Source organism: Entelurus aequoreus, linkage group LG02, assembly GCF_033978785.1.
Source record: "Entelurus aequoreus isolate RoL-2023_Sb linkage group LG02, RoL_Eaeq_v1.1, whole genome shotgun sequence".
NCBI classification, from domain to species: Eukaryota; Metazoa; Chordata; class Actinopteri; order Syngnathiformes; family Syngnathidae; genus Entelurus; species Entelurus aequoreus.
The window spans coordinates 59,130,992-59,158,028 of NC_084732.1; the positions used below are offsets into that span (position 1 = coordinate 59,130,992).

The 27,037-nt window shown below is 37.6% G+C and overlaps 1 protein-coding gene across 3 annotated transcripts in view; it reads right to left on the reverse strand.

The window, feature by feature from the left end:
• tpcn2 (two pore segment channel 2) overlaps positions 1–27,037 on the reverse strand; it is a 164,566-nt gene that overhangs the window by 55,752 nt on the left and 81,777 nt on the right. Inside the window, exons 8-19 of one of the 3 annotated variants that reach the window (XM_062030154.1) lie at positions 17,170–17,269; positions 17,010–17,075; positions 16,740–16,804; positions 14,355–14,446; positions 12,692–12,773; positions 9,343–9,432; positions 9,122–9,241; positions 7,999–8,058; positions 7,735–7,863; positions 5,554–5,603; positions 5,281–5,386; positions 2,180–2,251 (exon numbers count right to left, since the gene is read on the reverse strand). In XM_062030154.1, the coding sequence (XP_061886138.1) occupies positions 2,180–2,251; positions 5,281–5,386; positions 5,554–5,603; positions 7,735–7,863; positions 7,999–8,058; positions 9,122–9,241; positions 9,343–9,432; positions 12,692–12,773; positions 14,355–14,446; positions 16,740–16,804; positions 17,010–17,075; positions 17,170–17,269 (1,032 nt within the window). The remainder of the gene's footprint in view (positions 1–2,179; positions 2,252–5,280; positions 5,387–5,553; positions 5,604–7,734; positions 7,864–7,998; positions 8,059–9,121; positions 9,242–9,342; positions 9,433–12,691; positions 12,774–14,354; positions 14,447–16,739; positions 16,805–17,009; positions 17,076–17,169; positions 17,270–27,037) is intronic. The other 2 variants (XM_062030168.1, XM_062030162.1) reach the window with 2 other exon arrangements.

Consider the following 27,037-nt stretch of genomic DNA (forward strand, 5'->3'; position numbering starts at 1 on the left):
TAATCGTCAGAGACATACAAAAATGTCGCTATTTTGGTGTTTAAGTATTTAATATTAATATAAACTACGAAATTAATTATTTTTAACTGCTTCTTTAAGTGTTAATAACATGGTCTAAATTGTTGTAATTGGACATTTAATTCATGCATCACTAAATAAAGTATCAATAACGATGTTGTGGATGATTTTAATGAATAAGATCGATGATGTCTTGAAGTCATATGATCTATTACTCATTATTCTTGTCTACTGTCGAATGACAAATACACAATATTTTTATGCTGTATTGATTCCATTGTGCATATACTGTAAAATGTTTTAGTGTCAAAATATGTCAAAATGTTTCCGTCCATCGGTTCTCTCCATCAGTTGGGATGTGCTGGCGTCATGTCAGGTAATTTGAGTGTCTTCTTTGAGAACATTTTGACACTTATTAAACAAGTAGGTTTTTATTTTATTAAACACTTTAATATATCTGTACTTTGTGCATGTTGGTGTAAACAGTCCCTACACACCCCTGGTTGTTCTTCTTTGTCTGCAAACAATGTAGTATGCCAGGCTCCATTTGATTGGTAAAATGGTTTCAAACGTTACTAGTGCTTCGTTGGATTGGTGACCCAGAGTCATGTGACAGTGCCTGCTGGAAGAAGGCTTGCTGACGAGCCAAAAACAATCCGTTTTTGTAAGCGTTAATCAATAGATTATAAATAATTATGATATGAATAAATGTAGCGATCGGAATAAAACTCAATGTAACAGAGTACAAGTAGTGTTTCTTCTTCACAAAAATGTTCAATTAAAAGTAAAAAGTAAGTTGCATTAAAACTACTTTGACAAGTACACTTCATCTAAATAGTTACTTAAGTAAATGTAGTGTAAATGTAGCACGTTACTACCCACAATACATGTCTCTATACTGGACAGTCCTTTGTTCAAACTAAAAGCATCACTAAGAGAGTTATTGTCACTTCATTCCTGTCATATCATCTTAGTTTTCAATATATAAGATTTTGAAAATGCAGAAATTGATTTTTCTTAATCAAAAACATTTTGATGTATAGAACATAAACATCCATCCATCCATTTTCTACCGCATGTCCCTCTCGGGGTAAATATAACACTATTTAATCAAAATTTAGCTCAAACACAGTTTAAAACCACTTCAAATGGTGGCCAATTTGTTTTTCAATGTGGATATCATACTTTTTCTAAGAGAATAAACCCTAAAACAAATGTGCACCAAATTTAGTGCTTGTACCACCAAGGGAAAGATTGTTTCAGCGATTTGCTATGATTGCACACTGCAAAGTTTGTTTTAAAAAAGGAAGCAGCACAACACATTTGTTCTAGCATCTGAAACAGAAGCATCTAGCTGAGTGGGGGAAATGCAACTCTATGAGGCGAACAAGACCACAGCAATAAACAACAAACTCCAGCTAAACAGCATCTTACTGTGGTGAAATCATGGTACAAGGTACCATGTATGAAAAAAATAGCACAATTTAGAGAGCAATCACTAAAGCAATCGCTCTCCACATCGCCAACATGTGCACATACAATGGAAAAGCCTGCGTTTATCCACTTACTAAAACTATAGTACTGTCAATGTTTTACTTGATTATTTTTTGCATACAATGTACACTACTAGATTTTTATTTAGATAAGTATTTTATTCAAAACAAAAGTATTGCCTCGCAGTGGAAGCTCTTAATTTAGTTCTTTGAATAGTATTCCATAAAAAGTAAAATTTATACCTGGTCTAAAAAGAACATTATAAAACATAGAATTGGCTAAGAGTAAGATTCAGTCTATGCAATGTTATTTCTAACTACTAGTTTTTCATAAAATTTCGACTGATCTGTCATTTCTATTTATTGTTTAAAAGTAGGGGGAAAAAATCGTAAATCAAATTTTTGGTGAAAAAAAAAGAAAAAAGAATTATATAGATTTTTAGGCCACATCGTCCAAGCCTAGTTCCAGTTTGACAGCTGCATTGATGTAACTTATTTTCAGCCCCAGTTCACGTGCATTCATGGTACTTTCATTGTTAGCCAAACTGCAACCACTACAGTAGTACTTGTTGACTTACAACACCATGTTAAAAACAAGTTAGTTTCTCTCTTTATGGCATCATGCCATAAAAAGTACTATTTAAGTGAAAAAATATTGATTTACTCACCACCAGTATCCCTGCAAAGGCTCTTAGGTTTTTCACCAAGTCCAACAAGGTACTTGCAACTAACGCCATTAGCTGCGGAACAAAACACTTGTATCAGTGTGAGGAAGTAATGTAGTATTTTGTAAAAAGGATAGCGTTGGTGCACAGATTTTTTAGACCAGTGATAGACAACAGTGTTTCCTATAAATTCGAATGGCTGCCAAAAAGAAAAATGTTTGCCAAATATTTGGTGTTACAGGTAGGTAACACTTCGCCTTTCAGGTGATATACAGGTGAAACTCAAAAACTAGAATATTGTGCAAAGGTTTGTTTATACCAGCAACTAGATTTACAAGGTGAAATTACATAGGCATAGGCTCATAACATGTAACTCAAGATATTTCAAGACTTAATTATTAATTATAATTTTGATGATTATGGCTTACAGTTTATGAAAACCTTGAATTGAAAATTTCAGAAAATCTGGGGCTTTCAAACTGCCATGATCATCAAAATCATAAAAAATACAAGTTTAACATATTTCACTTTGTATGTAATGAGTTTACAGTATATCATGTTAGCTTAACATTTGAAGTTGAATTGCTAAAATGAATGGACTTTTACAAAATATCAAACTTTTTGGAGTTTCACCTGTATGTGCTGCTTTCTCATGGCAAACATTTTCCACAAAACACTAAATGTGTATTTGTAATACAATTTCAGTTTGAGGGTTGAGCAACACGCTTCCATAGCTTGTTAGCATACAATACAGAGCAGTTAGGCCTAGGAGTAAAAAGTTAGCAGTCAATATTAGTTTCTACACAGTTTGGTGAGTATATGGCTGTAAGTAAAAATGCTTTTTTCTAATGTCAATTTTGTTACGTTAAAATCCAAATTTGTTTGTAGAAGTTTAAAACAATCGCAATGATAATTATTTTTAGCCTGTCAATCGGATCGGCCATTGTGTGCCAGTGGCATACACGGCAACCTTTATTTTGTATTACGTTAAAGTACCAAGGATTGTCACACACACACAAGGTGTGGCGAAATTATTCTCTGCATTTGACCCATCACCCTATATCACCCCCTGGGAGGTGAGGGGAGCAGTTGGCAGCAGCGGTGGCCGCGCCCGGGAATCATTTTTGGTGATTTAACCCCCAATTCGGTAGGTTGTGAGTTCAAACCCCGGCCGAGTCATACCAAAGACTATAAAAATGGGACCCATTACCTCCCTGCTTGGCACTCAGCATCAACGGTTGGAATTGGGGGTTCAATCACCAAAAATGGTTCCCGGGCGCAGCATCGCTGCTGCCCACTGCTCCCCTCACCTCCCAAGGGGTGAACAAGGGGTTGGGTCAAATGCAGAGGACAAATTTCACCACACCTAGTGTGTGTGTGACAATCATTGGTACTTTAACTTTAACTTTGAGTGCCAAGCAGGGAGGTAATGGGCCCCATTTTTATAGTCTTTGGTATGACTCGGCCAGGGTTTGAACTCACAACCTACCGATCTCAGGTCGGACACTCTTAACAAAATAAACAAACTTTATTTTGCATGGTTGTATAGCTTTTTAAAAATGTATACCAAGCTGTATTGTCAATTTAATATGATTCCTACATGTGCACTTCATGTGTACAGGGTCAATAAAAAAAGAATGAACCGATTTCATTACGCAATATTTTAATAAGGTACAGATAAATAGAAAAGTCCTACCAAATTCTATTCACAGTCAATTATATTTTCTGTTTTACAAGTGTTCAATGCGGCCAATGTGATAAAAAATGTATCTCAACTCATTCTTTTTGAATAGCCCTGTATACAATGTACTAACCTTTGTGTGCTTAGTTTTACAGTAACTTCATTGTGGAGACTATCAATAAACATCCCCAAGTTGGATTTTGTTCAACTCTAACTTAAAGGATTGTTTACCTATCTGCGACACTATAAATACATTATAACTACAAGTAAATTCCAACATTTAGGGAGGGCAGAACAATATATGTAATTAACCCAGGGGTGAACAAAGTGCAGCCTGTGTTACATTGTAGAAAGAAACAATGTAACATTGTTGTAACGATGTTAAATTGTAGAGAAAATCGATGTATCTAACAAGGCAGCATATGTTGTTCCAAAACCTGTATGTACCTTTCAGCATTAATGGTGCCTTCACAAATGTGTAGGTTACCCATGCCTTGGGCACTAACGCACCCCCATACCATCACAGATGCTGGCTTTTGAACTTTGCGTCGATAACAGTCTGGATGGTTCGCTTCCCCTTTGGTCCGGATGACACGATGTCGAATATTTCCAAAAACAATTTGAAATGTGGACTCATCAGACCACAGAACACTTTTCCACTTTGCATGAGTCCATCTTAGATGATCTCGGGCCCAGAGAAGCCGGCGGCGTTTCTGGATGTTGTTGATAAATGGCTTTCGCTTTGCATAGTAGAGCTTTAACTTGCACTTACAGATGTAGCGACCAACTGTATTTAGTGACAGTGGTTTTCTGAAGTGTTCCTGAGCCCATGTGGTGATATCCTTTAGAGATTGATGTCGGTTTTTGATACAGTGTCGTCTGAGGGATCGAAGGTCACGGTCATTCAATGTTGGTTTCCGGCCATGCCGCTTACATGGAGTGATTTCTCCAGATTCTCTGAACCTTTTGATGATATTATGGACTGTAGATGTTGAAATCCCTAAATTTCTTGCAATTGCACTTTGAGAAACGTTGTTCTTAAACTGTTTGACTATTTACTCACGCAGTTGTGGACAAAGGGGTGTACCTCGCTCCATCCTTTCTTGAGAAAGACTGAGCATTTTTTGGCACCCACTTGTTCCCAATTAGCCTACACAACTCATATGGAAACGGGGTTTGTATATTCAGTATATATAAATTGTTTTTACCCTTTAAGAAAATACAGGAGTCATACCAAATGCAACAAAATATGCAGTTCAAGAGCTAGAAGCGTAGTACAAACTTATTAAAAGGTCAAACTGCTAGTGTATGTCGAGTCCAAAAAATTAATACACGTGGGCAGATCTGACTCGCACACAAGCACATGCACAGTCAAACGCACCTACACACACTATGAAAGTGGAATAAACCATCTGTTATCTACCTTGATATCAGGAATGATGCGTAGGAAGCGGAAGACAATGAGCATGTTAACAAAACGAACCATCTCCCACAGCGAAAACATTCTCTTAAAGGAAGGGTCCCTGACCCTGTAGTGACACAGACACACACACAGTTTGGAGATCAACATAATTGGCTGTTGTAATGTTATTTATTATACAGCATTCTACGAGTGCCCAATCCAGATGTCTTTCAGCTAAAGACAATGTTAACGTTGTGTTAAATACTATACATGGAGAATGCAACAAAAACTTACCCATGTGTATGAGGAAGGCGGTATGTAGCATAAATAGTGATCTGCAGGACCTAGCAGTGAAAGACAAAAGATGTCAGTCACAAATCTACCAAAAAACATTGGATCTTAAACAGTTTAAAATAACTGGGTACTAAAACACTATTTATCTATCTAGCAGGAACACATTCACAGTGCTTCGTTTCTCCACATTCTATGTTGCAGACATAGAGATAAAATCTTGCCTCGTCATATCACGCTTTGAGACATTTGCAACTTCATACTATCGTATAATTATTTAAATTTTTTAAAGCATATTTTACATATTTCTGCCTAAATTAAGCATGTTTGGGCATGCATTGTGGCCAATACGTTTGCCACTAGATGAGACCAAACCAGTCAGAGCGCACTGTTCGCTACCATGGCCCCTGTTCAGGCAGCATGACTAAAGTATATTAGATTAAACAAGTGTTAGTCTGTGGGTCATGTCTATAGGGCATTTTTAGAAGGTAGTTAACTGTTTTTTTGATGCTTCAGCTATAAAGTTATTTAATTTATGATTATTAATTCTTACTTTGCGGAAATAAATTCACCACAATCAAGGGACAATCAGTAGAAAATGGATGGACGGATGGAAAGACCGGTTTATCAGCGATAAGGGTTTATATTGTTTAAAACACTTTTTTTTAATTTTTTTTTTTAAGTTCAATAAAACAGTAAGAAATAAGTATTATTTGAGACTTTTATTGTCATTGAGCAGTTACCTGTACAACTAAATTGAGTTGGCAAGCCACAAAGGAGCAGAGGGAGAACAAAGAGTCAAAGTTCAATTGTGGCCCGATAGAAGACCAGCAAGTCTGTCTGCGCCCTATTATATCTCAGTTTCCTCAGGACACAGATGGGCTGACAGGTTTTTTTGACTAGGGCAGATATGTTAGCCGCTGAAGACAGGTTCTCAGAAATGTGGGTCCTGGGGACCTGAAGATGAACACCTTCTCCACATATTCAACGCTGTTGTTTAATACTTGCTTTATATACCTTTGGCAGCAATTACTGTCTCAAGTATTTATGAGTATGGTACACAAACTTGGCACAAATATCTCGAATTCCATGGAAACACCCGTTTGAGATCTGTGCTGTGTGTTTAGGATGGTTGTCCTGCTGAAAGATAAACTGTTGCCCCAGTTTTAGGTCAAGATTGTTGTGGAGCAGGTTTTCATGCAGGACATGTCTGTACATTGCTGCAATCATATTTTCCATCTATCCTGAGTAGTCTACCAGTTCCTGACACTTAAGAACATCTCCACAGCTTGATGTTGCCACCACCAGGCTTCACTGTAAGAATGATATTATCCAGGTGACTAACGCTGCCAGCTTTCCTCCAAAGAGGACGCCAGGCAATAACGCCAAATACTCCAATCTTTGTCTCATCAGACCAAATAATATAGTTTCTCATGGTCTGAGAGTCCTTCAGGAGTCTACTGGGTTGCCATGTTCCTTTTACTAAGAGTGGCTTCCGGCTGACCATTCTACCATACAGTATTGATTGGTAGATTGCTGCATCTTGTTCAGTTTTAGACAGCCTTCCAGTTCTTGAAACGTTCTGGTGGTTTCAAACTTCCGCATTTTGGCCTAAGATTAAATTTTGAGTCCTGCTTTGATACTTTGACAATGTTATTGATTATGCAACTGAAAACACAGGAAAGGAAATAAAACAATAATACATTTGTATAAAGCTTGTTAGTTTTGTTGTAAATCAGACGACGCATTAAGTTTGCAGTATTACTTACAATTTTTTGGGACAAAATAAATTGGATTGCACAATAACTCAACAAGAGCAAAAACGACTACCGGCTCTCATTTAAATAATTTGGATCTTACCCTTAAATGCCAGAGGTATCTGTGATTGTGTATTATAAACAATAACAAATACAACAAAAAAGATTTTGTAATAAAGTATTAAGAACAAGAACAATTCTAATATCCATCTAATCCCTTTATAATCATTTACACACTATACTAAGTATCGTATAGTAAAAAAAATACAAAAAATTGAACACTGTGTATCAATCGTATCAATTTTTGAATGGATCACCTTTCACATTGTCATTCCTTCTCTTCTGGCCATTCTAATACTGTGGATATCAATACCATTTCTTTATTGTGAATACTTTAATGAAAGTAATGTCAATCAAACAATGTTACCAGTAACAGGACGGTGAGAAAACCATCAAAGATGTTGTTTCTGTACGATAGGTACCCCTTCCAGCCAAAAGCAAATATTTTCACAGCCATTTCAAACAAGTAGTAGATGATAAAGCACAAGTTGATGATCTGACAACGACAGAAAAAGTGGTTTTGTGTAAATGTATCAATATTACAATATCAATATTATTACAAGTTACAAATGAGATTACAAGTGATGGTTCAACATGAGACAAGACGTCTTTTTGTTATGTTGACGCTTACCTCCATGTAATGGTTATCTCGCTCTGCTATGGACTTTTCTGAATTCAATACCAAGACAGTCTGAACAAAACAAAGAGAGCATTAAATGCTATGATGTTACACATTACAGCAATTGTCAGAAAAATTAGTGCACAGATTAGATCACTTTATGTTCCTGAATCGGCTCTAAGACCTGTTTTCATGAAGTTTGGGTTGGGGGGTCACCAACCAGCAGTTCTGGAGAACCTCTACATTGATTGAAAACGTAAACCAATAATAATAATAGCTTATAGAATAATATACAATAATACAACTAGAAAAGCACCCGAAGAGCTCAAACCTCCGCCTGGCACAATCTCCCAGTAGTAAAAATAAATCTTCAGGAAAAACCATTGTGAAGGATATGTTGGTGTGAAATCCAAACTTTTAAAGAAGAATATGTCCACGTTTGAACATAAACACAAATAAAATGCAATTAATAATCAAATAAACACAGACAAATGTTCCTTCTTCTTTCAAATGGAGATGACACTAAGATAGTGCCAATAATTATTGGGAAATGACCAATCTATGTGAACGAAAACATGTTTGTCCAAATGAAAGTAAAAGATCAATGAGGAGAGAGCAAGCCACAGTTCTCTGATGGCTGCCAGTTGTAAACTGATGAAGGGTGTTTCTCAAACTGGGAAAACACTTCAAGACTGCAAACTCTGATGATTACGTGTGGGCAAAGTTATGAGCCTTAAAGGAAGTAATAATTCTTATAGAATGCAGATACTATCAAATTGAAACATTTTGAACAATGCTGAATCTAGACAGTGATCTGGCTCACCTTCAAAATCGAATCATATGTTCCTTACCTAAATTCTGACATTTTCGCACCCATAAATGTTTGTGTTATGTTGCTAGCTAACAGACAAAAAAAACCCAACAATTACACAACCTCACGGTGGAGATAATAATGAGAGTAGGGTTACTTTTAATGTACATTGGGACAAATAAGTCACCATCCAAAGAGCTACAGTCTTTGCATAAAATGTACTGACCACATATCTAGTTATCACCCAATCCAAGTGTCTGCAACATTGACAGTGGGATGATCCACAGCATTAGTATAAGAAAGTAAGCTGGATGTCTTACTTACACAAATGCACACCACATTGGCCAACGCCACCGCATTGCCGAGTATCGTGAAATAGTAGTGGCTGAAAACCAGCTGCATCTTCTGCAGTACTACATTGTTATACTCCGGTAAGGGCGGATGCTGTAAAAAAACAGGTCCATTAAAAGTGATTATAGCGTTCCTCATATTTTAATTATCATCAGCCTGCATTATCAGAGTAACTCTCAGTTGAACGACTTTACCTCCTTGATACGGTCTTTATCCAGTTCGTCAAACATTTTCCTGAACTGCTCTCGATCCATGAAGCCTTCAGGTTCATACTGACGAGCCTCCTGGCAAATAGTAAAATCAGGAGACACAAGTAAGAAATATACTTTTGGTATTTTTACTGAATACAAACAACATACTAACTTTGTGCATTATATACAATATTAAATCATATATGAATTATTCTGTGGCCATATTGGGAAATAAGTGTTGTATCCAAAGAGGTTTCCAACTAGGATTCACATCATGTGTTTACACTTTGTCATGCTCTCAGGTTTGATAACAATAAAGTATTCTGTTTTATCAGCATTTTCTCATGGAAGACACAAACTATCAGTAATTGCTGAGACAAGCAGAAAGGGGTGGATCAAATAAGTTCTGCTTTTTCATCTTCCTTTTGAAAAATGTTGAATTGTGCAGTGTGATAATCCGATTCACTCTTTCAATATTTGGTATGTTACAGCCTATCTCCAAAATAAAATAAATACTTTTTTGTCCTAAAAATTATACACACAATGCCCCATAATTAGTGATTTTTATTTAGCTTTTTGCAAATGCATATATAAAAAAAAACCAAAAAAAAAAAACTAAGGCATCAGATGTACATAAGTACTGGTATTTAAAACCTTTGCTCAACACTTTGTTAATGCACCTTTGAAAGCAATTACAGCCTCAAGTATTTTTGAATACGATGCCACAAGCTTGCCACACCTATCTTTGGGCAGTTTTGCCCATTCTTCTTTGCAGCACCTCATAAGCTCCATCAGGATAGATAGGAAGCGTCAGTGATCTCTCCAGAAATGTTCAATCAAATAATCAATCAATCAAAGTTTACTTGTGGCTGCACAAGCCACAACGACATCCCACATCACGACAAGAAACATCTCAACCGATTGGTAACAACGAGAAACCTTGGAAGGGACCGCAGATGTGGGGATTCCCCTGGGTGACTGGTGCAATGGATGCAGAGTGGATACAGCTAATAATGTGAGAGTCCAGTTCATAGTGGGGCCAGCAGGAGGATCCTCTTGCATGTAGACACGTCGGGGCGCAGAGACTTCACCGACTGATGCAAAATGAGTGTACCACCCCAGCTCCCGACTTCATGTGAAAGTCCAGTCCATTTGGATATCAGCAGGGGATCCTCTTGACTGGAGTCAAGTCGGGGCGCAGAGACATCACCAACTAATGCAAAGAGGATTGGTCCATCCTGGGTCTCAACTTTGAACAGCTAGCGGGTTCATCCGTGGAGGCTGCTCCGTGGTCACCTGATAACCTCTCCACGCAGGAGAGGGGGGGCAGAGTAGAAAAGGGAGAAAGCAGACAAACTGGTCTAAAAAGGGGTCTATTTAAAGGCTAGAGTATACAAATTAGTTCTACAATAGGACTTAAATCCTTCTACTGAGGTAGTATCTCTAACTGTTACCGGTAGGGCATTCCAGAGTACTGGAGCCCGAATAGAAAACGCTCTAAAGCCCGCAGACTTATTTTGGGCTCTGAGAATCACTAATAAGCCAGAGTTCTTTGAACGCAGATTTCTGGCCAGGACATATGGTACAATACAATCAGCAAGATAGGATGGAGCTAGACCGTGTAGTATTTTATACGTAAGTAGTAAAACCTTAAAGTCACATCTTAAGTGCACAGGAAGCCATTGCAGGTGTGCCAGTATAGGCGTAATATGATCAAACTTTCTTGTTCTTGTCTAAAGTCTAGCAGCCGCATTTTGTACCAACTGTAACCTTTTAATGCTAGACTAAGGGAGACCCGAAAATAATATGTTACAGTAATCGAGACAAGACGTAACGAACACATGAATAATGATCTCAGCGTCAGTGGTGGACAAAATGGGACGCATTTTAGCGATACTACGGAGATGAAAGAAGACTGTTTTAGTAACACTCTTAATGTGTGACAGAGAGTTTGGTCGAAGATAATACCGAGATTCTTTACAGAGTCACTTTGTGTAATTGTTTTTTTGTCAAATGTTAAGGTGGTATTAATAAAAAGGTTCCGGCGTTGAGCAGAACAGACAATCAGCATTTCCGTTTTCTTAGCGTTAAGATGCAAAAAGTGGGCATCCATTGTTTAATTTCATTTAAACACGCCTCCAGGTGACTACAATCTGGCGTGTTGGTCAGCTTTAGGGGCATGTAGATTTGGGTGTCATCAGCATAACAGGAAAGCTAACACCGTATTTGCGTATGTCACCTAGCAGCAGCATGTACTCCGAGGTCACATTGTTATGGGAGACACACTGCATCCTGTCAGTAAGATGGGAGTTAAACCAAGAAAAGGCTAAGTCTGACATACCAATAAGTATTTTGATACGTTCTAATAGAATGTTCTGATCGACGGTATCGAAAGCAGCGCTAAGATCAAGTAGCAGCAACATGATTGACGCATCAGCATCCATAGTTAGCAATAGATCGTTGGTCGGCTGTCTCCATAGAGTGATTTACCCTGAAACCGGACTGAAAGGGTTCACAGAGATTGTTAGACGCTAAATGTTTTTTTTTATTTTCGAGATAAAGGGAAGGAAAAAAGGGAAGGATCCCAATCAGATTCAAGTCTGGGCTACGGCTGGGCCACTCGTGGACATTTACAGAGTTGTCCTAAAGCCATTTCATTGATATCTTCGCTGTGAGTTTAGGATGGTTGTCCTGCTGAAAGCTGAACTGTTGCTCCAAGCTGGTTTTCAAAGAGGATGTCTCTGTACATTGCTGCATTCATTTTCCCTCTATCTTGACTCGACTACGAGTTCCTGCCACCACCATGAATCACAGACTTGTGCCTTGAGACAATCCTGTCTCGAAAGTCTACAGACAATTTCTTTCGACTTCATGCTTAGTTAGTGCTTTGCCATGCAATGTCAAGTGTGGGACCTTTAATATAGACAGGTGTTTGCCTTTCCAGATGATGCCCAGTCAACTGAATTTACTATAGGTGGAGTCCAATCAAGCTGTAGGAACATCTCAAGGATGATCAGTTAAAACAGGACGCACCTGAGCTCACTTTATAACCAATGGCAAAGGCTGTGAATTTGATATCTTAATGTTTTATTTTTAATACAAATTGAAAAGCCTCTCCAAAAACCTTTTTCACATTGTCATTGTGGGGTATTGTGTGTAGAAGTTTGAGGACAAAATGAAGTTATTCTATTTTAGAATAAGGCTGAAACATAACATGTGGAAAAAGTGAAGCGTTGTGAACACTTTCCGGATGCACTCTATATGTATTTATGGTCAAATTAACCCATTTTCATTTATACTAGTTTACTAGGCAGCTATTGCACCATACATATTAAATGTGATGAACTCTGACCGCAGTGATGGCTGCTCTGTAGTAGCTCTGCATCTGGACCCTGGACATCACTTGCAGGACCACATCTACAGGAACACGGTCCCTACAAATCACATCAGTATCAATGGCATACATATTGTAGTGGAGATCCTGTCTGATCGTATCATTGTCTTTGTATTATTGGTTATAATTAACTTTCTCATCCAAAAGGTCAGATTCAGGGAATGCTCATGCACTCTGACCTTATCAGCAGATCAGTCATACTGGAAATATGCAAAAATTAGAAAGATGTGCTGTTTATCATTCACAATCCCTATGTAAGACATGAACACAGGTTTTTCTTTTTTTATGCATTTTAAGTCGTAAATAAATAAAATAATTACTTAAAAAGTCAATAGGGGCTCTCTATTCGGTGCACAAAACTCACTAAATAACCATCCAAAAACCGCCAACAATACTCTATTTACATATCGTGACCGAAATATTAACCAAATATTAGTAATATTGTTATCATAAGCGCTAATGCAGACAAACTATCTTTTAGCAGCGCATTGATAACAGAGAGGCTTATGCTGCAGCATTGAGCCGGCCAGTGTCCTGCTGCTGCTGCTGCATTGCAAAGTTATTCCATCAGCCATCAGTGTGTGAATGTGTGTGTGAATGGGTTAATATGGAAATAGTGTCTAAGCGCGAAAGACTGCAACATTGTCTTTCACTGATTAATGCTTAATTTGAGGACCACTCCAGATGTAAAGATATGCCTCCAATTTTCTCTTCTCTAAATCCGTGTGAGTGTCAAAAGAAGTGAGGCCGGATGCGAGCAGTATTGTCTAGGTGATAATGGTTTAAGTTTTCAAAAATGTTTGTATAAATCCACTCCATCCCATTTTAAATATTTTTTTCATAATCGCTTATATATTTGCCTCTAAACCTTTTGAAGTACACCCAAACCTGCATTGATGCAAGGTAAATAAACAGTAGCCTATTGGGACTTTAGACCATCGCTTGAAACCTGGAAGTGCCTCTGGGTCACGTGATTGAAAGCCAGCAATAGAGCTTTTGTACCTTCAAAGTAATCAGAGTGCTTTGACACAACGACCACACTCACCTACTGATTATGCCGAATCAGGAGATAGATGTGGGGTTCAGTATCTTGCTCAAGGATACTTCGACAAGGTCATAGGGGGACTGAGGACTGAGCTCGCAACCTTCAGGTTGGGAGACAAACACTATACCACCTGAACCATGCTCAGCCATTGTATTTCTGTAATAGCTGCAGTATGGACACACAGGCTCTAAGTGTTTAATGAATCTGATTAAAGATGATAATGCTAAGTCATACAGCATGTCCTACCTGTTTGAACTTAGAGCTCATTTTTTTCTTTTGACGATTCTAGCAATGAATTTATATGAATTAAAAGTAATGTAATATTTTTGGAAACTCTTGAGTTTCTTTCATATTTCATAACACATCATGAATAATTCATATGACAATGAGCCAGCAGAGCAACATTAGTGTATAGCATAATAATAATACCAATAACAAGAAAATTAATAAAAACCAGAGTCCCTTCACACTTTTGATACCCTGGCCTACAAAAAGGGGGAACCCTTGCATATTAGGTCATCTTAAACATTGAATGGTTTACAGTAGTGTTGTGTGCATCTGAGAGTGTTGATTTACTCAGCAGCATTCTCCGCTTCATGACAAATGAGGACCTGGAATGCAGCTCGGATTCCCAATCGCCTTCTGATGATGGATGTTTGCACTGACATCTAGACCACATGAAAGGCAAACAGTTCAAATATTTAAGATTCCTACAAAAATACTGTAGTAAAACTTTAACATGCATCCTGTAAAATAAGAATAACCAATTGCTGTAGGTGGGTTGATATTTGATCTACTATATGTAGTAAATCAAAACTTTTATCTCAGTGAGGTGGTGGAACAGACACTTTGTTCTTTAAAACTCATAGAAAACTACTGTTGACTACAAAACAGACATTTCCTTCTCTTATTATTTGTTATTATCATTTAGTGCAGGGATGGGCAAACTATGGCCGGGGGTCACATCCGGCCTGATGGTCTTTTTAATCCAGCCCGCCAAATATTAGAACAAAATTAGGCAAAGATCTGTTTTGAAAATTGCAACAACAAAACTGATACTAGACTTCGACGCACTGGCAAAAAAGGGTGATCAACAACACTGCTCCCACTGAAAGAGAATGTAAGTGTTAACCCTGTAATACCAGTTTTGTGTTTCTTTGAGGTTCTGATATGATATTGTTGAAAATAGATGTATAGCCCATGTTTCGGAAGTCTACTCTCAACAGATATGATATGCATTGAAAAGCATCATGTGTTCGCCTAGCCCGTCTGTCAAATTTCAAAAGCCAATGTGGCCCCTTAGCCAAAAAGTTTGCCCACCCCTGATTTAGTGTCAACTTCTCTCTCTCTCTCCACATCTTATATCATTTTTAAATATTGAAGAAATTAACATAATGTTCTGCAGCTTTTTGACTGCCTCGACCGATGCTGCCAGTCACCACAAGTGTTCATCATCTATTGTATGTCAGGGATATCCAAATTATTTATATAGAGGGCAACGTACAGAAGAATTGTAAGAATAAGAGACAATTTGATATTTGTTTAACCTGCTCATTAATCACATCAAAACCAATATAAAATAGCTATGATTTATTGCTGAACCATTAGATTCAGAAAACTATGCAAAATACAGATAAATAATGTATGTGCAGTGATGAAAAGAGGGGAAGCCCCACAGGGGCCGCCTTCATACTTTACGATGATGTTTTTCTGAAATTCAGTGGTGTTTCTTGCCTTCTTTATCATACTGCTGTCACTCTTGTTATATCCTAACATTACTTTTTTTTACATCAACAAATGCAATCACACGCATGTGCAAGACAGTTTTACTCGCTACAAAACTACAGACGAAAGGCGGAAAATGCCATCTTAACCTTGACTGATTGGCTGGACTTATCGTAGCAGGGTGGTGCACGCTCTGGAAACAGACTCTAAAGCTCTAGTCCATTTTGATAGGACTCTTACTGTATGTTAATTTATTTGGGTCTACGGTGGATTATTTTACAGCCGTACTCCTAAAAAATTCACAGAGACTGAGACCAACGTTTAATTATTGGGGTGCAGGATAAATATTGGATCAATAATTATCGGGCCGACATTAGGAATTATGACATCACACCGATTAATCTGATAACATTAAAAAATTGCTCCGGTAATCTATAAAATAAATAAACAAACGCTCCAATGAGGAAATGTAAATGGGTTAGGGTAGGCAAATCAAGTGCTCCTTTTCTCCAGTTGAAAACTTCCGCTGAGCTTCTTGTAAAGAAACATGGCACAGATCGTGTGGGACTTCTTCGCTGTTTCAGGGAAAACAATCAATTAATCATTCAAAGTTTATTTATATAGCCCTAAATCATGAGTGTCTCAAAGGGCTGCACAAATCTACAGTTACGGTTCATCAAATCTACCTTTGTTTGAGTTTTTTTTTACCTCCAGGTGTGCACAAACTACAGTTAAAACAAAATAAAAAAAATAAATATATACTGTAAATATATTATCAGTATCAGTCTTGAGAAGTAGGAAGGTTTTGATACTGGCGGAAAAAAATAATATTGTGCATTCCTATTTAATTGTAGTAAAAACCATGGCAGTGTTTGAAAACCAAGACATATTTTGGTAAAGAATTTCACCTAAAACTAGGGTGTATAAAAACCGAGGCACCACTGTACAATCATAATCATTATAAAAATTGTTCATAACATTTGATGTAGGTCAAGATATGCTAAGAAGTTAAAATAATATATGTGGTAAAATCAGAACAAAACAGTTATTATATTATGTACTGTATGGTACTGTATCTTGTAAAGTTATACGTTATTTTTTCCAGTGTGACCCTAATCCTCATCTTATTTTGAGAATATGCAAATAGCCCCCGGGACAAACTTTGGACACCTCTGACCTGGAGTATATACAGTACTTCCCTTGGCCTTATCTTTTAGAAACACTGGTGTGACTCACCAGCAAATATCCCCTGAACTGGTTGTAGATGATGGCTGTCACTAAATTCATCAGGCAGTAAGTTCCTGGAAGGAAATACATACACATTTAAAATAAAAATATTTCAAGATGAAAACTAAAAACAAGAAAACATATATATATATATATATATATATATATATATATATATATATATATATATATATATATATATATATATATATATATATATATATATATATATATATATATATATATATATATATATATGTATATTTTAACACAGCTTACCAATTACACTGAAAGTGACAAAGAAAATAACGTAGCCTCTGTTTTGGGAGTAGGCAAGGATCACCACTGTATAAAATGTGTCACAATAATCACAATCATCAAATAAGCATAAAACAGTAAGAATATACATGACAACAGAGTGATGATACTATTGCAATACCATCTGGATTGTTTGCTGTCGTAAGCAGCACCAGCAGAGACGTGAGTGAAGTAGGGAGGTTTCGAAAATACACCTTCCACTCTTCATTTTTTACTGGATCCTAAACAAAGTGGAGGGAGAGAGAGAGAGAGCTCTGTGAGGCATGATAATAAAGCTATGGAAAAATGTGCTTTCGGGAAAACCACATTTGAAGTTATAGTTATCATGAAAGTAACTGTTCTTTTCCCCAGCAGGACAATGCTCCATGTTACACCAAGCCAGGTCAATAAAGGTGTGGCTGTAGACCAGTACAACCTTACTTGTGTGACCATACACTTTCTTTTTATTTTGAAATCATGTATTAACACATTTGCCTAAAATCACCCAAATACCCCAAATTTGAGTACGTAAAAATTAGCTTACCATTACTTCTTATAAATTGGAATGCAAATGTAAAATGTATATTTCAAAAAGGTTTGTGTAAAAGGTTCAAACAATAAAGATAAGTATATAAGTATAGTACAATACTTTTTTTTTAGTTTCAAGGCAAGGTGTCAGTTTCAATTTACTATGTACCACTGCAGTGTTTACTTTCTATTTGAGATATGAAACCCGAAAGAAACATTGACCATTTTTTTTGGTTATTTTGATCCGCTGTTTTCGCCAAATAAATGCAAACAATATTTTAATTTGGAAATTACAAGTAATGTTGTCAGTAGTTTTTAAACCTAAAATAAATAATATTTCGGAGTGCATACACCAAGTGTACATGGATGATGTTGATATGAAAGTAAACTTCAATGGTTAATTTATATATGGAAAAAGAACATATATTTACTGGTGGATAAGAGTAAATTAAGATGTTTGTTTAGTGAGTTTTAGTGGGAAACTAATGATACTTGCATAAGGTCTAAAAGTTGGTACATTAGTGTTTTGTTTTATGAAATAATTCATGACATACAGTATGATGCTTTCTGACTGCTTGTTTTCCTTATTTTCTCATTCAACTGCTATTGCTTTGACTTTATAGAATAAGTTTGGTAGAGATATTAGCTGATGTTCTTCTAGGTACATGGCTGTATAGCATGTTTATATTGACACAACTATCGCTAAGCAGTAACCATAGAAACACAAATGCAACCACGCTGCTCCCTTTAGTGGGTGTGGTGCTTTTTAAAAGGCCCAAAAACAAATCAATTGTACTCAAAACCTTGCCTATATTGTAAATAGTAAAACCAGATACTGGTTTTGTGAGAGTGTTTGTTTCAAATGTGTTCAGAATGGCTGAAAACACAAAATAAAAACAAAAAAAATGTTTTTAACATTTTACAGGTAAAATAATCTAAAAACAAAAGCTCACCTTGATTTGAGGCCAACTGAACTGTAAGGATTAGGGATCGGTACTGTTCACATTCGTACCAATACAGAACCAATTCCCGGTACTTGGAAATTGATACCGGTACTCAACCAATTTTCTGTACTTTTGTATGTGTGGTTTTTGATTGATTGATTGAGACTTTTATTAGTAGGTTGCACAGTGAAGTACATATTCCGTACAATTGACCACTAAATGGTAACACCCGAAGAAGTTTTTCAACTTGTTTAAGTCGGGGTCCACTTAAATTGATTCATGATACAGATATATACTATCATATATACTATCATCATAATACAGTCATCACACAAGATAATCACATTGAATTATTTACATTATTTACAATCAGGGGTGTGGAGGGGGTGGGGGGTAGGATATGGACAGCAAGTAGTGGACATATAGAGAGAGAGAGAGAAAGAGAGCGAGAGAGAGAGAGAGAGAGAGAGAGAGAGATCAGAAGGCATAAGAAAAAGTATCTGCATTTGATTGTTTACATTTGATGATTAGCAATCCGGGGAGGGTGTTAGTTTAAGGTTGTAGCTGCCTGGAGGTGAACTTTTAGTGCGGTTTTCAAGGAGGATAGAGATGCCCTTTCTTTTATACCTGTTGGGAGCGCATTCCACATTGATGTGGCATAGAAAGAGAATGAGTTAAGACCTATGTTAGTTCGGAATCTGGGTTTAACGTGGTTAGTGGAGCTCCCCCTGGTGTTGTGGTTATGGCGGTCATTTACGTTAAGGAAGTAGTTTGACATGTACTTCGGTATCAGGGAGGTGTAGTGGATTTTATAGACTAGGCTCAGTGCAAGTTGTTTAACTCTGTCCTCCACCTTGAGCCAGCCCACTTTAGAGAAGTGGGTAGGAGTGAGGTGGGATCTCGGGTGGAGGTCTAGAAGTAACCTGACTAGCTTGTTCTGAGATGTTTGGAGTTTAGATTTGAGGGTTTTGGAGGTGCTAGGGTACCAGGAGGTGCATGCGTAATCGAAAAAGGGTTGAACGAGAGTTCCCGCCAGAATCCTCAGGGTGCTTTTGTTTACCAGAGAGGAGATTCTGTAGAGAAATCTTGTTGGTTGGTTAACCTTTCTGATTACCTTGGTTGCCATTTTAACACAGGAAAGGTTAGCCTCTAGAATGGAACCTAGGTAGGTGACCTCATCTTTCCTGGTGATAACAATGTCACCCACTTTTATGGTGAAGTCATTGACTTTCTTAAGGTTGATGTGGGACCCAAACAGGATGGATTCTGTTTTACCCAAGTGTATGGATAGCTTGTTGTCAGCGAGCCAGGTGCAAGTTCTACACAGCTCAGCACTGAGGATTTTCTCCACCTGTGACTTGTCCTTGCCGGATACCAGCAGGGCAGAGTCATCCGCAAACAAAAACAATTCACAGTCGCATGCCGATGACATTTATGTATATTAGGAACAGTAAAGGTCCCAATATACTGCCTTTGGGGACTCCACAGCTCACAGAGAGGGGGGGGGGGGGACACGGTGCCGTTCACCTCTACCACCTGCTTCCTCCCCTCCAAGTAATATTGCATCCAGCTCTATGAGGTTTTGTTAAATCCGATTGCTCTGAGCTTATCCAACAGTATAGCGTGGTTAACGGTGTCAAAGGCCTTCTGAAGGTCCAGCATGACCATGCCGCAGTATTTGCCCGCGTCCACCTCATGTTTGATGTGGTCGGTCAGATAGAGAAGACATGAACTGTGGAGTGGAGTGGTTAGTTCTGAAGCCGGATTGGAATTTGTACATGAGTTTATTAGTGGCAAGGTAACTATCGACCTGTTCATAAACTATTTTTTCCATTACTTTCGAAATGGAGCTGAGAATAGAAACAGGTCGGTAGTTGCCAGGTTCCAATTTGCTTCCTTTTTTAAAGAGGGGAGTTACTCTTGCTATCTTAAAATCTCTTGGTACTTGGCCTTGTGTAATTGATAGGTTTATTATGTGCGTGATGATCGGGGCAATGATGGAGGCAGAGTCCCTGAGGAATCTGGAGGGAATATTATCAAGGCCGGTGGCCTTGTTAGGGTGGAACGTGCTCAATTTTTTAAACACCTCATCAGCTGTGACCATTTCTAATTCTAAATCATCCTTGGATACTCCTAGCTTTCTGTAGAAGGCTTTAATGTGTTCTACACCAAAGCGACCAGAGTGGTGGGACAGCTTGTTGACAAGAGTTGCGGCTATGCTGGTGAAAAAGATGTTAAGTCTGCTAGCTACCTCCATTTTGTCTGTAATGAGGGAGTCACCCTCCTTGATGCTGATGTTGGTGAGTCTTGTTTTAAGTTTCTGGCTGCAACCAGGAAGCTGGTTGTTGAGAATTTTCCAGAGCTCACGTGGCTTATTTGTGTTTTCCTCTATTTTGTCGTTAATGTAATTTTTTTTAAGGATTTAGTCAGGTTGGTTGACTTATTTCTTAATTTATTGCATTGCTTTTTGAGAGTTGAAAGGAGTAATTTTAGGTTGATATTATTGGGTTGTTTATCTACTTCTGTTTTACATTTTTGGTATTCAGAGTATTTTCTGTCTCTGTCTTTAATGGCAGCTAATAGGTCCGGATTCATCCATGGTTCCGAGCGGGCTTTGATCCTGACTGTTTTCACGGGAGCCATGTCATTTAGTATCTTTAGGAACGCCGTTTTGAAGCGATCCCAAGCAACATCGACCAGGGGACCAGTCCCACTCATCCAATTTTAAATTGAAATTGTCATTGGAGTATTTTTTGAGGGATCTGGATTTGGCTGTTATGTGGCCATTGGTTTTGGTTTTAGCTATTTTGCGGGTGCAGAAGGTTAGATAGTGGTCGCTAAGACCACAGATCATGACCCCACTATTTTTCATTTTAAGCCGGTCTGAAGTGAGAATGAGATCTATGGTTGATTGGGTGGAATCACACACCCTTGTAGGTAGCGCTATTAGCTGGGAAAGACCGTGCAGATTACAAAACTTGCTGAAGGATCTGAAGACAGGCGCATCTTTGCGTTGAATATCTGTGTTCAGATCCCCAGTTATAATTTTCTCCACGTTGTCTGTCCCTGCCAAGCATTCTTCCAAAGCCCCATAGAAATCACTCTGATTAGGGGGTCTATAAACATTCCCTATTAGTACCGGCTTAGCATTTTTAAATTTGATTTTCCGCCCACACAGATGGTAATACATGTTAATTTGTCTAACAATAAAATATTGTATTTAACAGCGAGCTGATATTGATAATTGTGCTGTCCAGTTGTTGTATCTAGTTTTCCTACACTTTGGAGTATCATTTGAAAGTACACATTCCTTTAATTTGTTCCAGGTAAAAAAGTATTTGCCATTAAGTTGAATGTGCCAATCTTGTCTTTTGTTGAACTCTACAAAGTGTGTGTACTGTAAGTATTGTATTTATCACACACTAGTTGTTTGATTGTAACATGCATCTCAGTTGTATTTTTGATTGCCAAATTCATAGGTATTGAAATCGCAATGTAAAAACTTTAATGCTAATCAATAGCATGTATATGGGTTATCCAATGTTAATTAGCATTGTGCTTGTACATTTTGAAATACTTTTTAGTGCTTTCTATTAGGCATGCTGTCTTTATTGGCTTGGAAAATCATAACTGGCCCCCCAAGTGCTTGAGCCTGAGCAGAGTCTGCAACCGGATGATGTCTTGTGCAACCAAGGAATTGAAATATAGTTGATTTGCGTGAATCGGTAGTAATAATAATAGTAATAATAATGATAATACATTTTATTAGTAATATTAATATTATATTGCATTTGTACCTCACAGGTATTAAACATAATCACAATTAAGAGTTTACAAAAAAGGCATTAGTAATAATATAAAACAGTCAAAAGTTAAAAACAAAGAAAAAATTATGTACGTAGTTAGGATGAATAAGCACTTTTGAACGGGTATGTTTTGAGATGTGATTTGAAGCCCCCCTAAAATGTTCTAAAGCCCCCCTAAATAATTTGGTGTTAAAAAAAAAAAAAAAAAAAAAAAAATCCAATTTTTTTTATTTTATTTTTTTACAAATACATGCCGACATATTCATTATAAAGTGGCCCGGATATGAGTTTAAATAAATAATCATATAACCTGTCATTATTCACTCAGTTTCCCCTCACTTCATAGTGTAAGGTAGAGAGCCCCTTTAGTGTGTCGCTATCCAATCCATTCCACTTGTTCATATAGAAAATGCCCACATCACTCAAAATCCAGTCCGCATTTTATCTGCGACCTTGCTTGCGGTCCTTGGACTTGTTCATATAGAAAATGCCCACATCACTCAAAATCCAGTCCGCATTTTCTCTGCGACCTTGCTTGCGGTCCTGCAGGTGTACGAAGCACATTAGCACACAGCACTGCTGAACAAGAACCTTGTGTCTGCAAATGTAAATAATTTAGTTTTTAAGTTTTGTGTTTCTTGTAGAATCTATATAAAATAATATGCATTAGCCTATTGTTAAAATAATGAAAAAAAACATAATTAAATATATTTGTTTTATTGTATTGTTACATTAATAGCTGTTGTATTATTATAGGATGGCTTGTTAAAAATTTCATAGGATTTTCAGAGGGAGGAAAAACCAAGACATTTAATATAAAATGTAAAATGAATACATATATAAAAAGAAAAAAAATGGTTAAAAGCCATCGTCCCGGGGAACATTTCATTTCTTCCCGTGCATTTTTTTTACCGTCCCCGGGATGACGGGACTACGTTACTCTCAAACCCTGGAAGTTACATTTTATTGTTTGCATTATTTGTTTCAGCATTGCACTTTGAAGATGGTCCCTCAGCTCTCTGACAGCTTTGGCTCTTTTTCAGATCAGCAGACGGACTCTAAGTCTTTCTTATTTACAGTATATATAAATGTTTCTCATTTCTATTCAGACTTCCATATATATTTAATTTCCTTAACAGCTTGCCATAATATATACACTACCGTTCAAAAGTTTGGGGTCACATTGAAATGTCCTTATTTTTGAAGGAAAAGCACTGTACTTTTCAATGAAGATAACTTTAAACTAGTCTTAACTTTAAAGAAATACACTCTATACATTGCTAATGTGGTAAATGACTAATCTAGCTGCAAATGTCTGGTTTTTGGTGCAATATGTACATAGGTGTATGGAGGCCCATTTTCAGCAACTATCACTCCAGTGTTCTAATGGTACAATGTGTTTGCTCATTGGCTCAGAAGGCTAATTGATGATTAGAAAACCCTTGTGCAATCATGTTCACACATCTGAAAACAGTTTAGCTCGTTACAGAAGCTACAAAACTGACCTTCCTTGGAGCAGATTGAGTTTCTGGAGCATCACATTTGTGGGGTCAATTAAACGCTCAAAATGGCCAGAAAACTCGACAGTCTATTCTTGTTCTTAGAAATGAAGGCTATTCCACAAAATTGTTTGGGTGACCCCAAACTTTTGAACGGTAGCGTATATATATATATATATATATATATATATATATATATATATATATATATATTATATACAAGCCAAATTATCCCGATCCAGATATTACTTTAATTCAAGTAATTAAGTAATATTTCCAGGGCTTGAATTTACAACCATTTTAGTCACATATGTGTCCAAAATGTAATCTGTGCAACTTCAAAATATTTGGGAACAAACAATTATAGTATTGTGAGCTAAAGTTGTGGCATTAGCCTCTATGTTGTGAATGAATAACATAGAAGCTAATGCCATGACTTTCATTGTGTTTCAGTGTATCTTGAAGGATCATGCAAGTAATTGTTTCTTGTTGATGCTGTAAACAAAATGTCACTGTGCAAACCCATGTTTGTTGTTGTACTGAACACAGATTGAAAATAAACCGATTGAAATAATAATAATAACAATGATTAATTTCTAAGTCTCCATTAGCCGTTTGTGAAGTTTTGTGCTCGTGCGCTACGTTCGCTCGCATCCTGTGCATCTCCTGGGGGCTAAGCCCCCCTGTCCTTAAAAGCTAGTGACGCCCCTGGTTAGTGGTAATGACTTCCATTGTCTGGCGGCTCAACCGCCGAAAGCCAGAGCACCAAATGTTGCCATTTTCGAAACAGATAAATTGTGAGCACGGCAATAGATGAGGAACTGAGTGCAGACAGCGAGGGGTTAAGTAATATAAGTATTGGGGGCGCAGTTATGGAGTTATAGGCCCTATTACGCAAAACTAACTTTTTTTACCTATTGATGCTGTTTTTTTTGTATTTGGGATTTGCATAAGTCCCGAAAATGTTGACCTCCAGAAGGCAATATACCTTCTTCTTTAACTTTAATCACACTTTCACCGACATTGACTACTTTCTAGTTGATACTAAATTACTTTCATCTACAGTATATCTATATGCAAATATAATGCAATTGTTATCTCTGATCATGGTTCAAATTCAATGGATTTACTATTTAAAAACCTCACAACCACACGTGCGCCATGGCGTCTAAATTTCCAAATACTTTTAAATGAGGTTGTGTGGATTTTGTTTTGCGTCATATACATTTTTCGTGCTCTTGAACAAGACTGTACTCTGGGATGCGCTGAAGGCATACATTAGGCATACTTGCCAACCCTCCCGATTTTTCCGGGAGACTCCCGAATTTCAGTGCCCCTCCCGAAAATCTCCCGGGCAACCATTCTCCCGAGTTTCTCCCGATTTTCACCCGGACAACAATATTAAGGGCGTGCTGTGATGGCACTGCCTTTAGCGTCCTCTACAACCTGTCGACCAGTCACATCTTGTATGCGGCTTCTGCATACACACAAAAGTGACTGCAAGACATAATTGATCAACAGCCATACAGGTCACACTGAGGGTGTCCGTATAAACAACTTTAACACTGTTACAAATATGTTACAAACACTGTGAACCCACACCTAACAAGAATGACAAACACATTTCGGGAGAACATCCGCACCGTAACACAACATAAACCCAACAGAACAAATACCCAGAATCCTTTGCAGCACCCGCTACCACCAAACACCTCCCCCACAACCCCGCCCCCCACACCTCAAACCCCCCCCCCCCCCCAATCTCCCGAATTTGAAGGTCTCAAGGTTGGCAAATATGACATTAGGGAGGAGATAATATAAAAAGTTATGAGAAAAAACTAAAAGAATAAATTGACTAGTTTGACCCAACACATATTTGCTGTGGGAAAGACATAGATGTCTTGGCGACAAACTGTTCTACTGAACAAATACTTTGTTCAAGGTCTCAGTTTTATGAACATGGTGATAAAGCTGGTAAACTATTGGCTCATAAACTACGCCACATATCAGCATCCCATTATTATGCAGATTCAATCCGATTCAGGTATAGTTACCGATGATCTTGAGATCAATAATGTATTTAGGAATATCTATGCGTCCCTCTACTTATCTACTCATTGTTCTACCCCTGAGCTTGATATTTTTTTTGCCAATCTTGACATCCCGTCTGTTGATCAGTCTGCTGCAGTATAGTTAGAAAGACCAATTACTGCGGCGGAATGAAATATTGCAGCATTATCACAAAAAAAAAACGGAAAATACCCGGGACCAGATGGCTATCTTCCCAAATTTTTCCAAAAATGTTGGGAAAAGATAGCCCCCCAATTATTGTACATGTACAATGAATTGTAGGCACTCCTTTTTTAATCTTCGACATATTTTCAATATATTGTATGATTTGCCTGCTCTGAACCCTGAAGAGGCAGTAGTATCTATGGATGCTGAAAAGGCATTTGACCGAGTGGAGTAGAATTATCTATTTTATGTCCTGGATTCGGCTTTAGCAACAGTTTTATTTCACGGACTAAGCTCCTTTATTCATCTCTTGAAGCCTCGGTCAGGACAAATAGTATAAAATCAGAATATTTTCGCCTTTACTGATATATGTACATACATATGTACATACATACATATGTATATACATATGTATATACAATAAGGCACTTTTGGAAGGCTACCAAAAGCGCCTTTTTGAAGTGAAACTTGCCAAGGGACATGTAACCAAATTATAACATTGCTGTATGTATACTTTTGACCCAGCAGATTTGGTCACATTTTCGGTAGACCCATAATAAATTCATAAAAGAACCAAACTTCATGAATGTTTTTTGTGACCAACAAGTGTGTGCTCCAATCACTCTATCACAAAAAAATAAGAGTTGTAGAAATTATTGGAAACTCAAGACAGCCATGACATTATGTTCTTTACAAGTGTATGTAAACTTTGGATCGCGACTGTACATACATACATACATACCTGTACATACATACGTATCTACATATGTATATACAGTATATATCCATCCATCCATCTTCTTCCGCTTATCCGAGGTCGGGTCGCGGGGGCAGTAGCCTAAGCAGGGAAGCCCAGACTTTCCTCTCCCTAACCACTTCATCCAGCTCTTCCCGGGGGATCCCGAGGTGTTCACATGCCAGCCGGGAGACATAGTCATCCCAACGTGTCCTGGGTCTTCCCCGTGGCCTCCTACCGGTCGGACGTGCCCTAAACACCT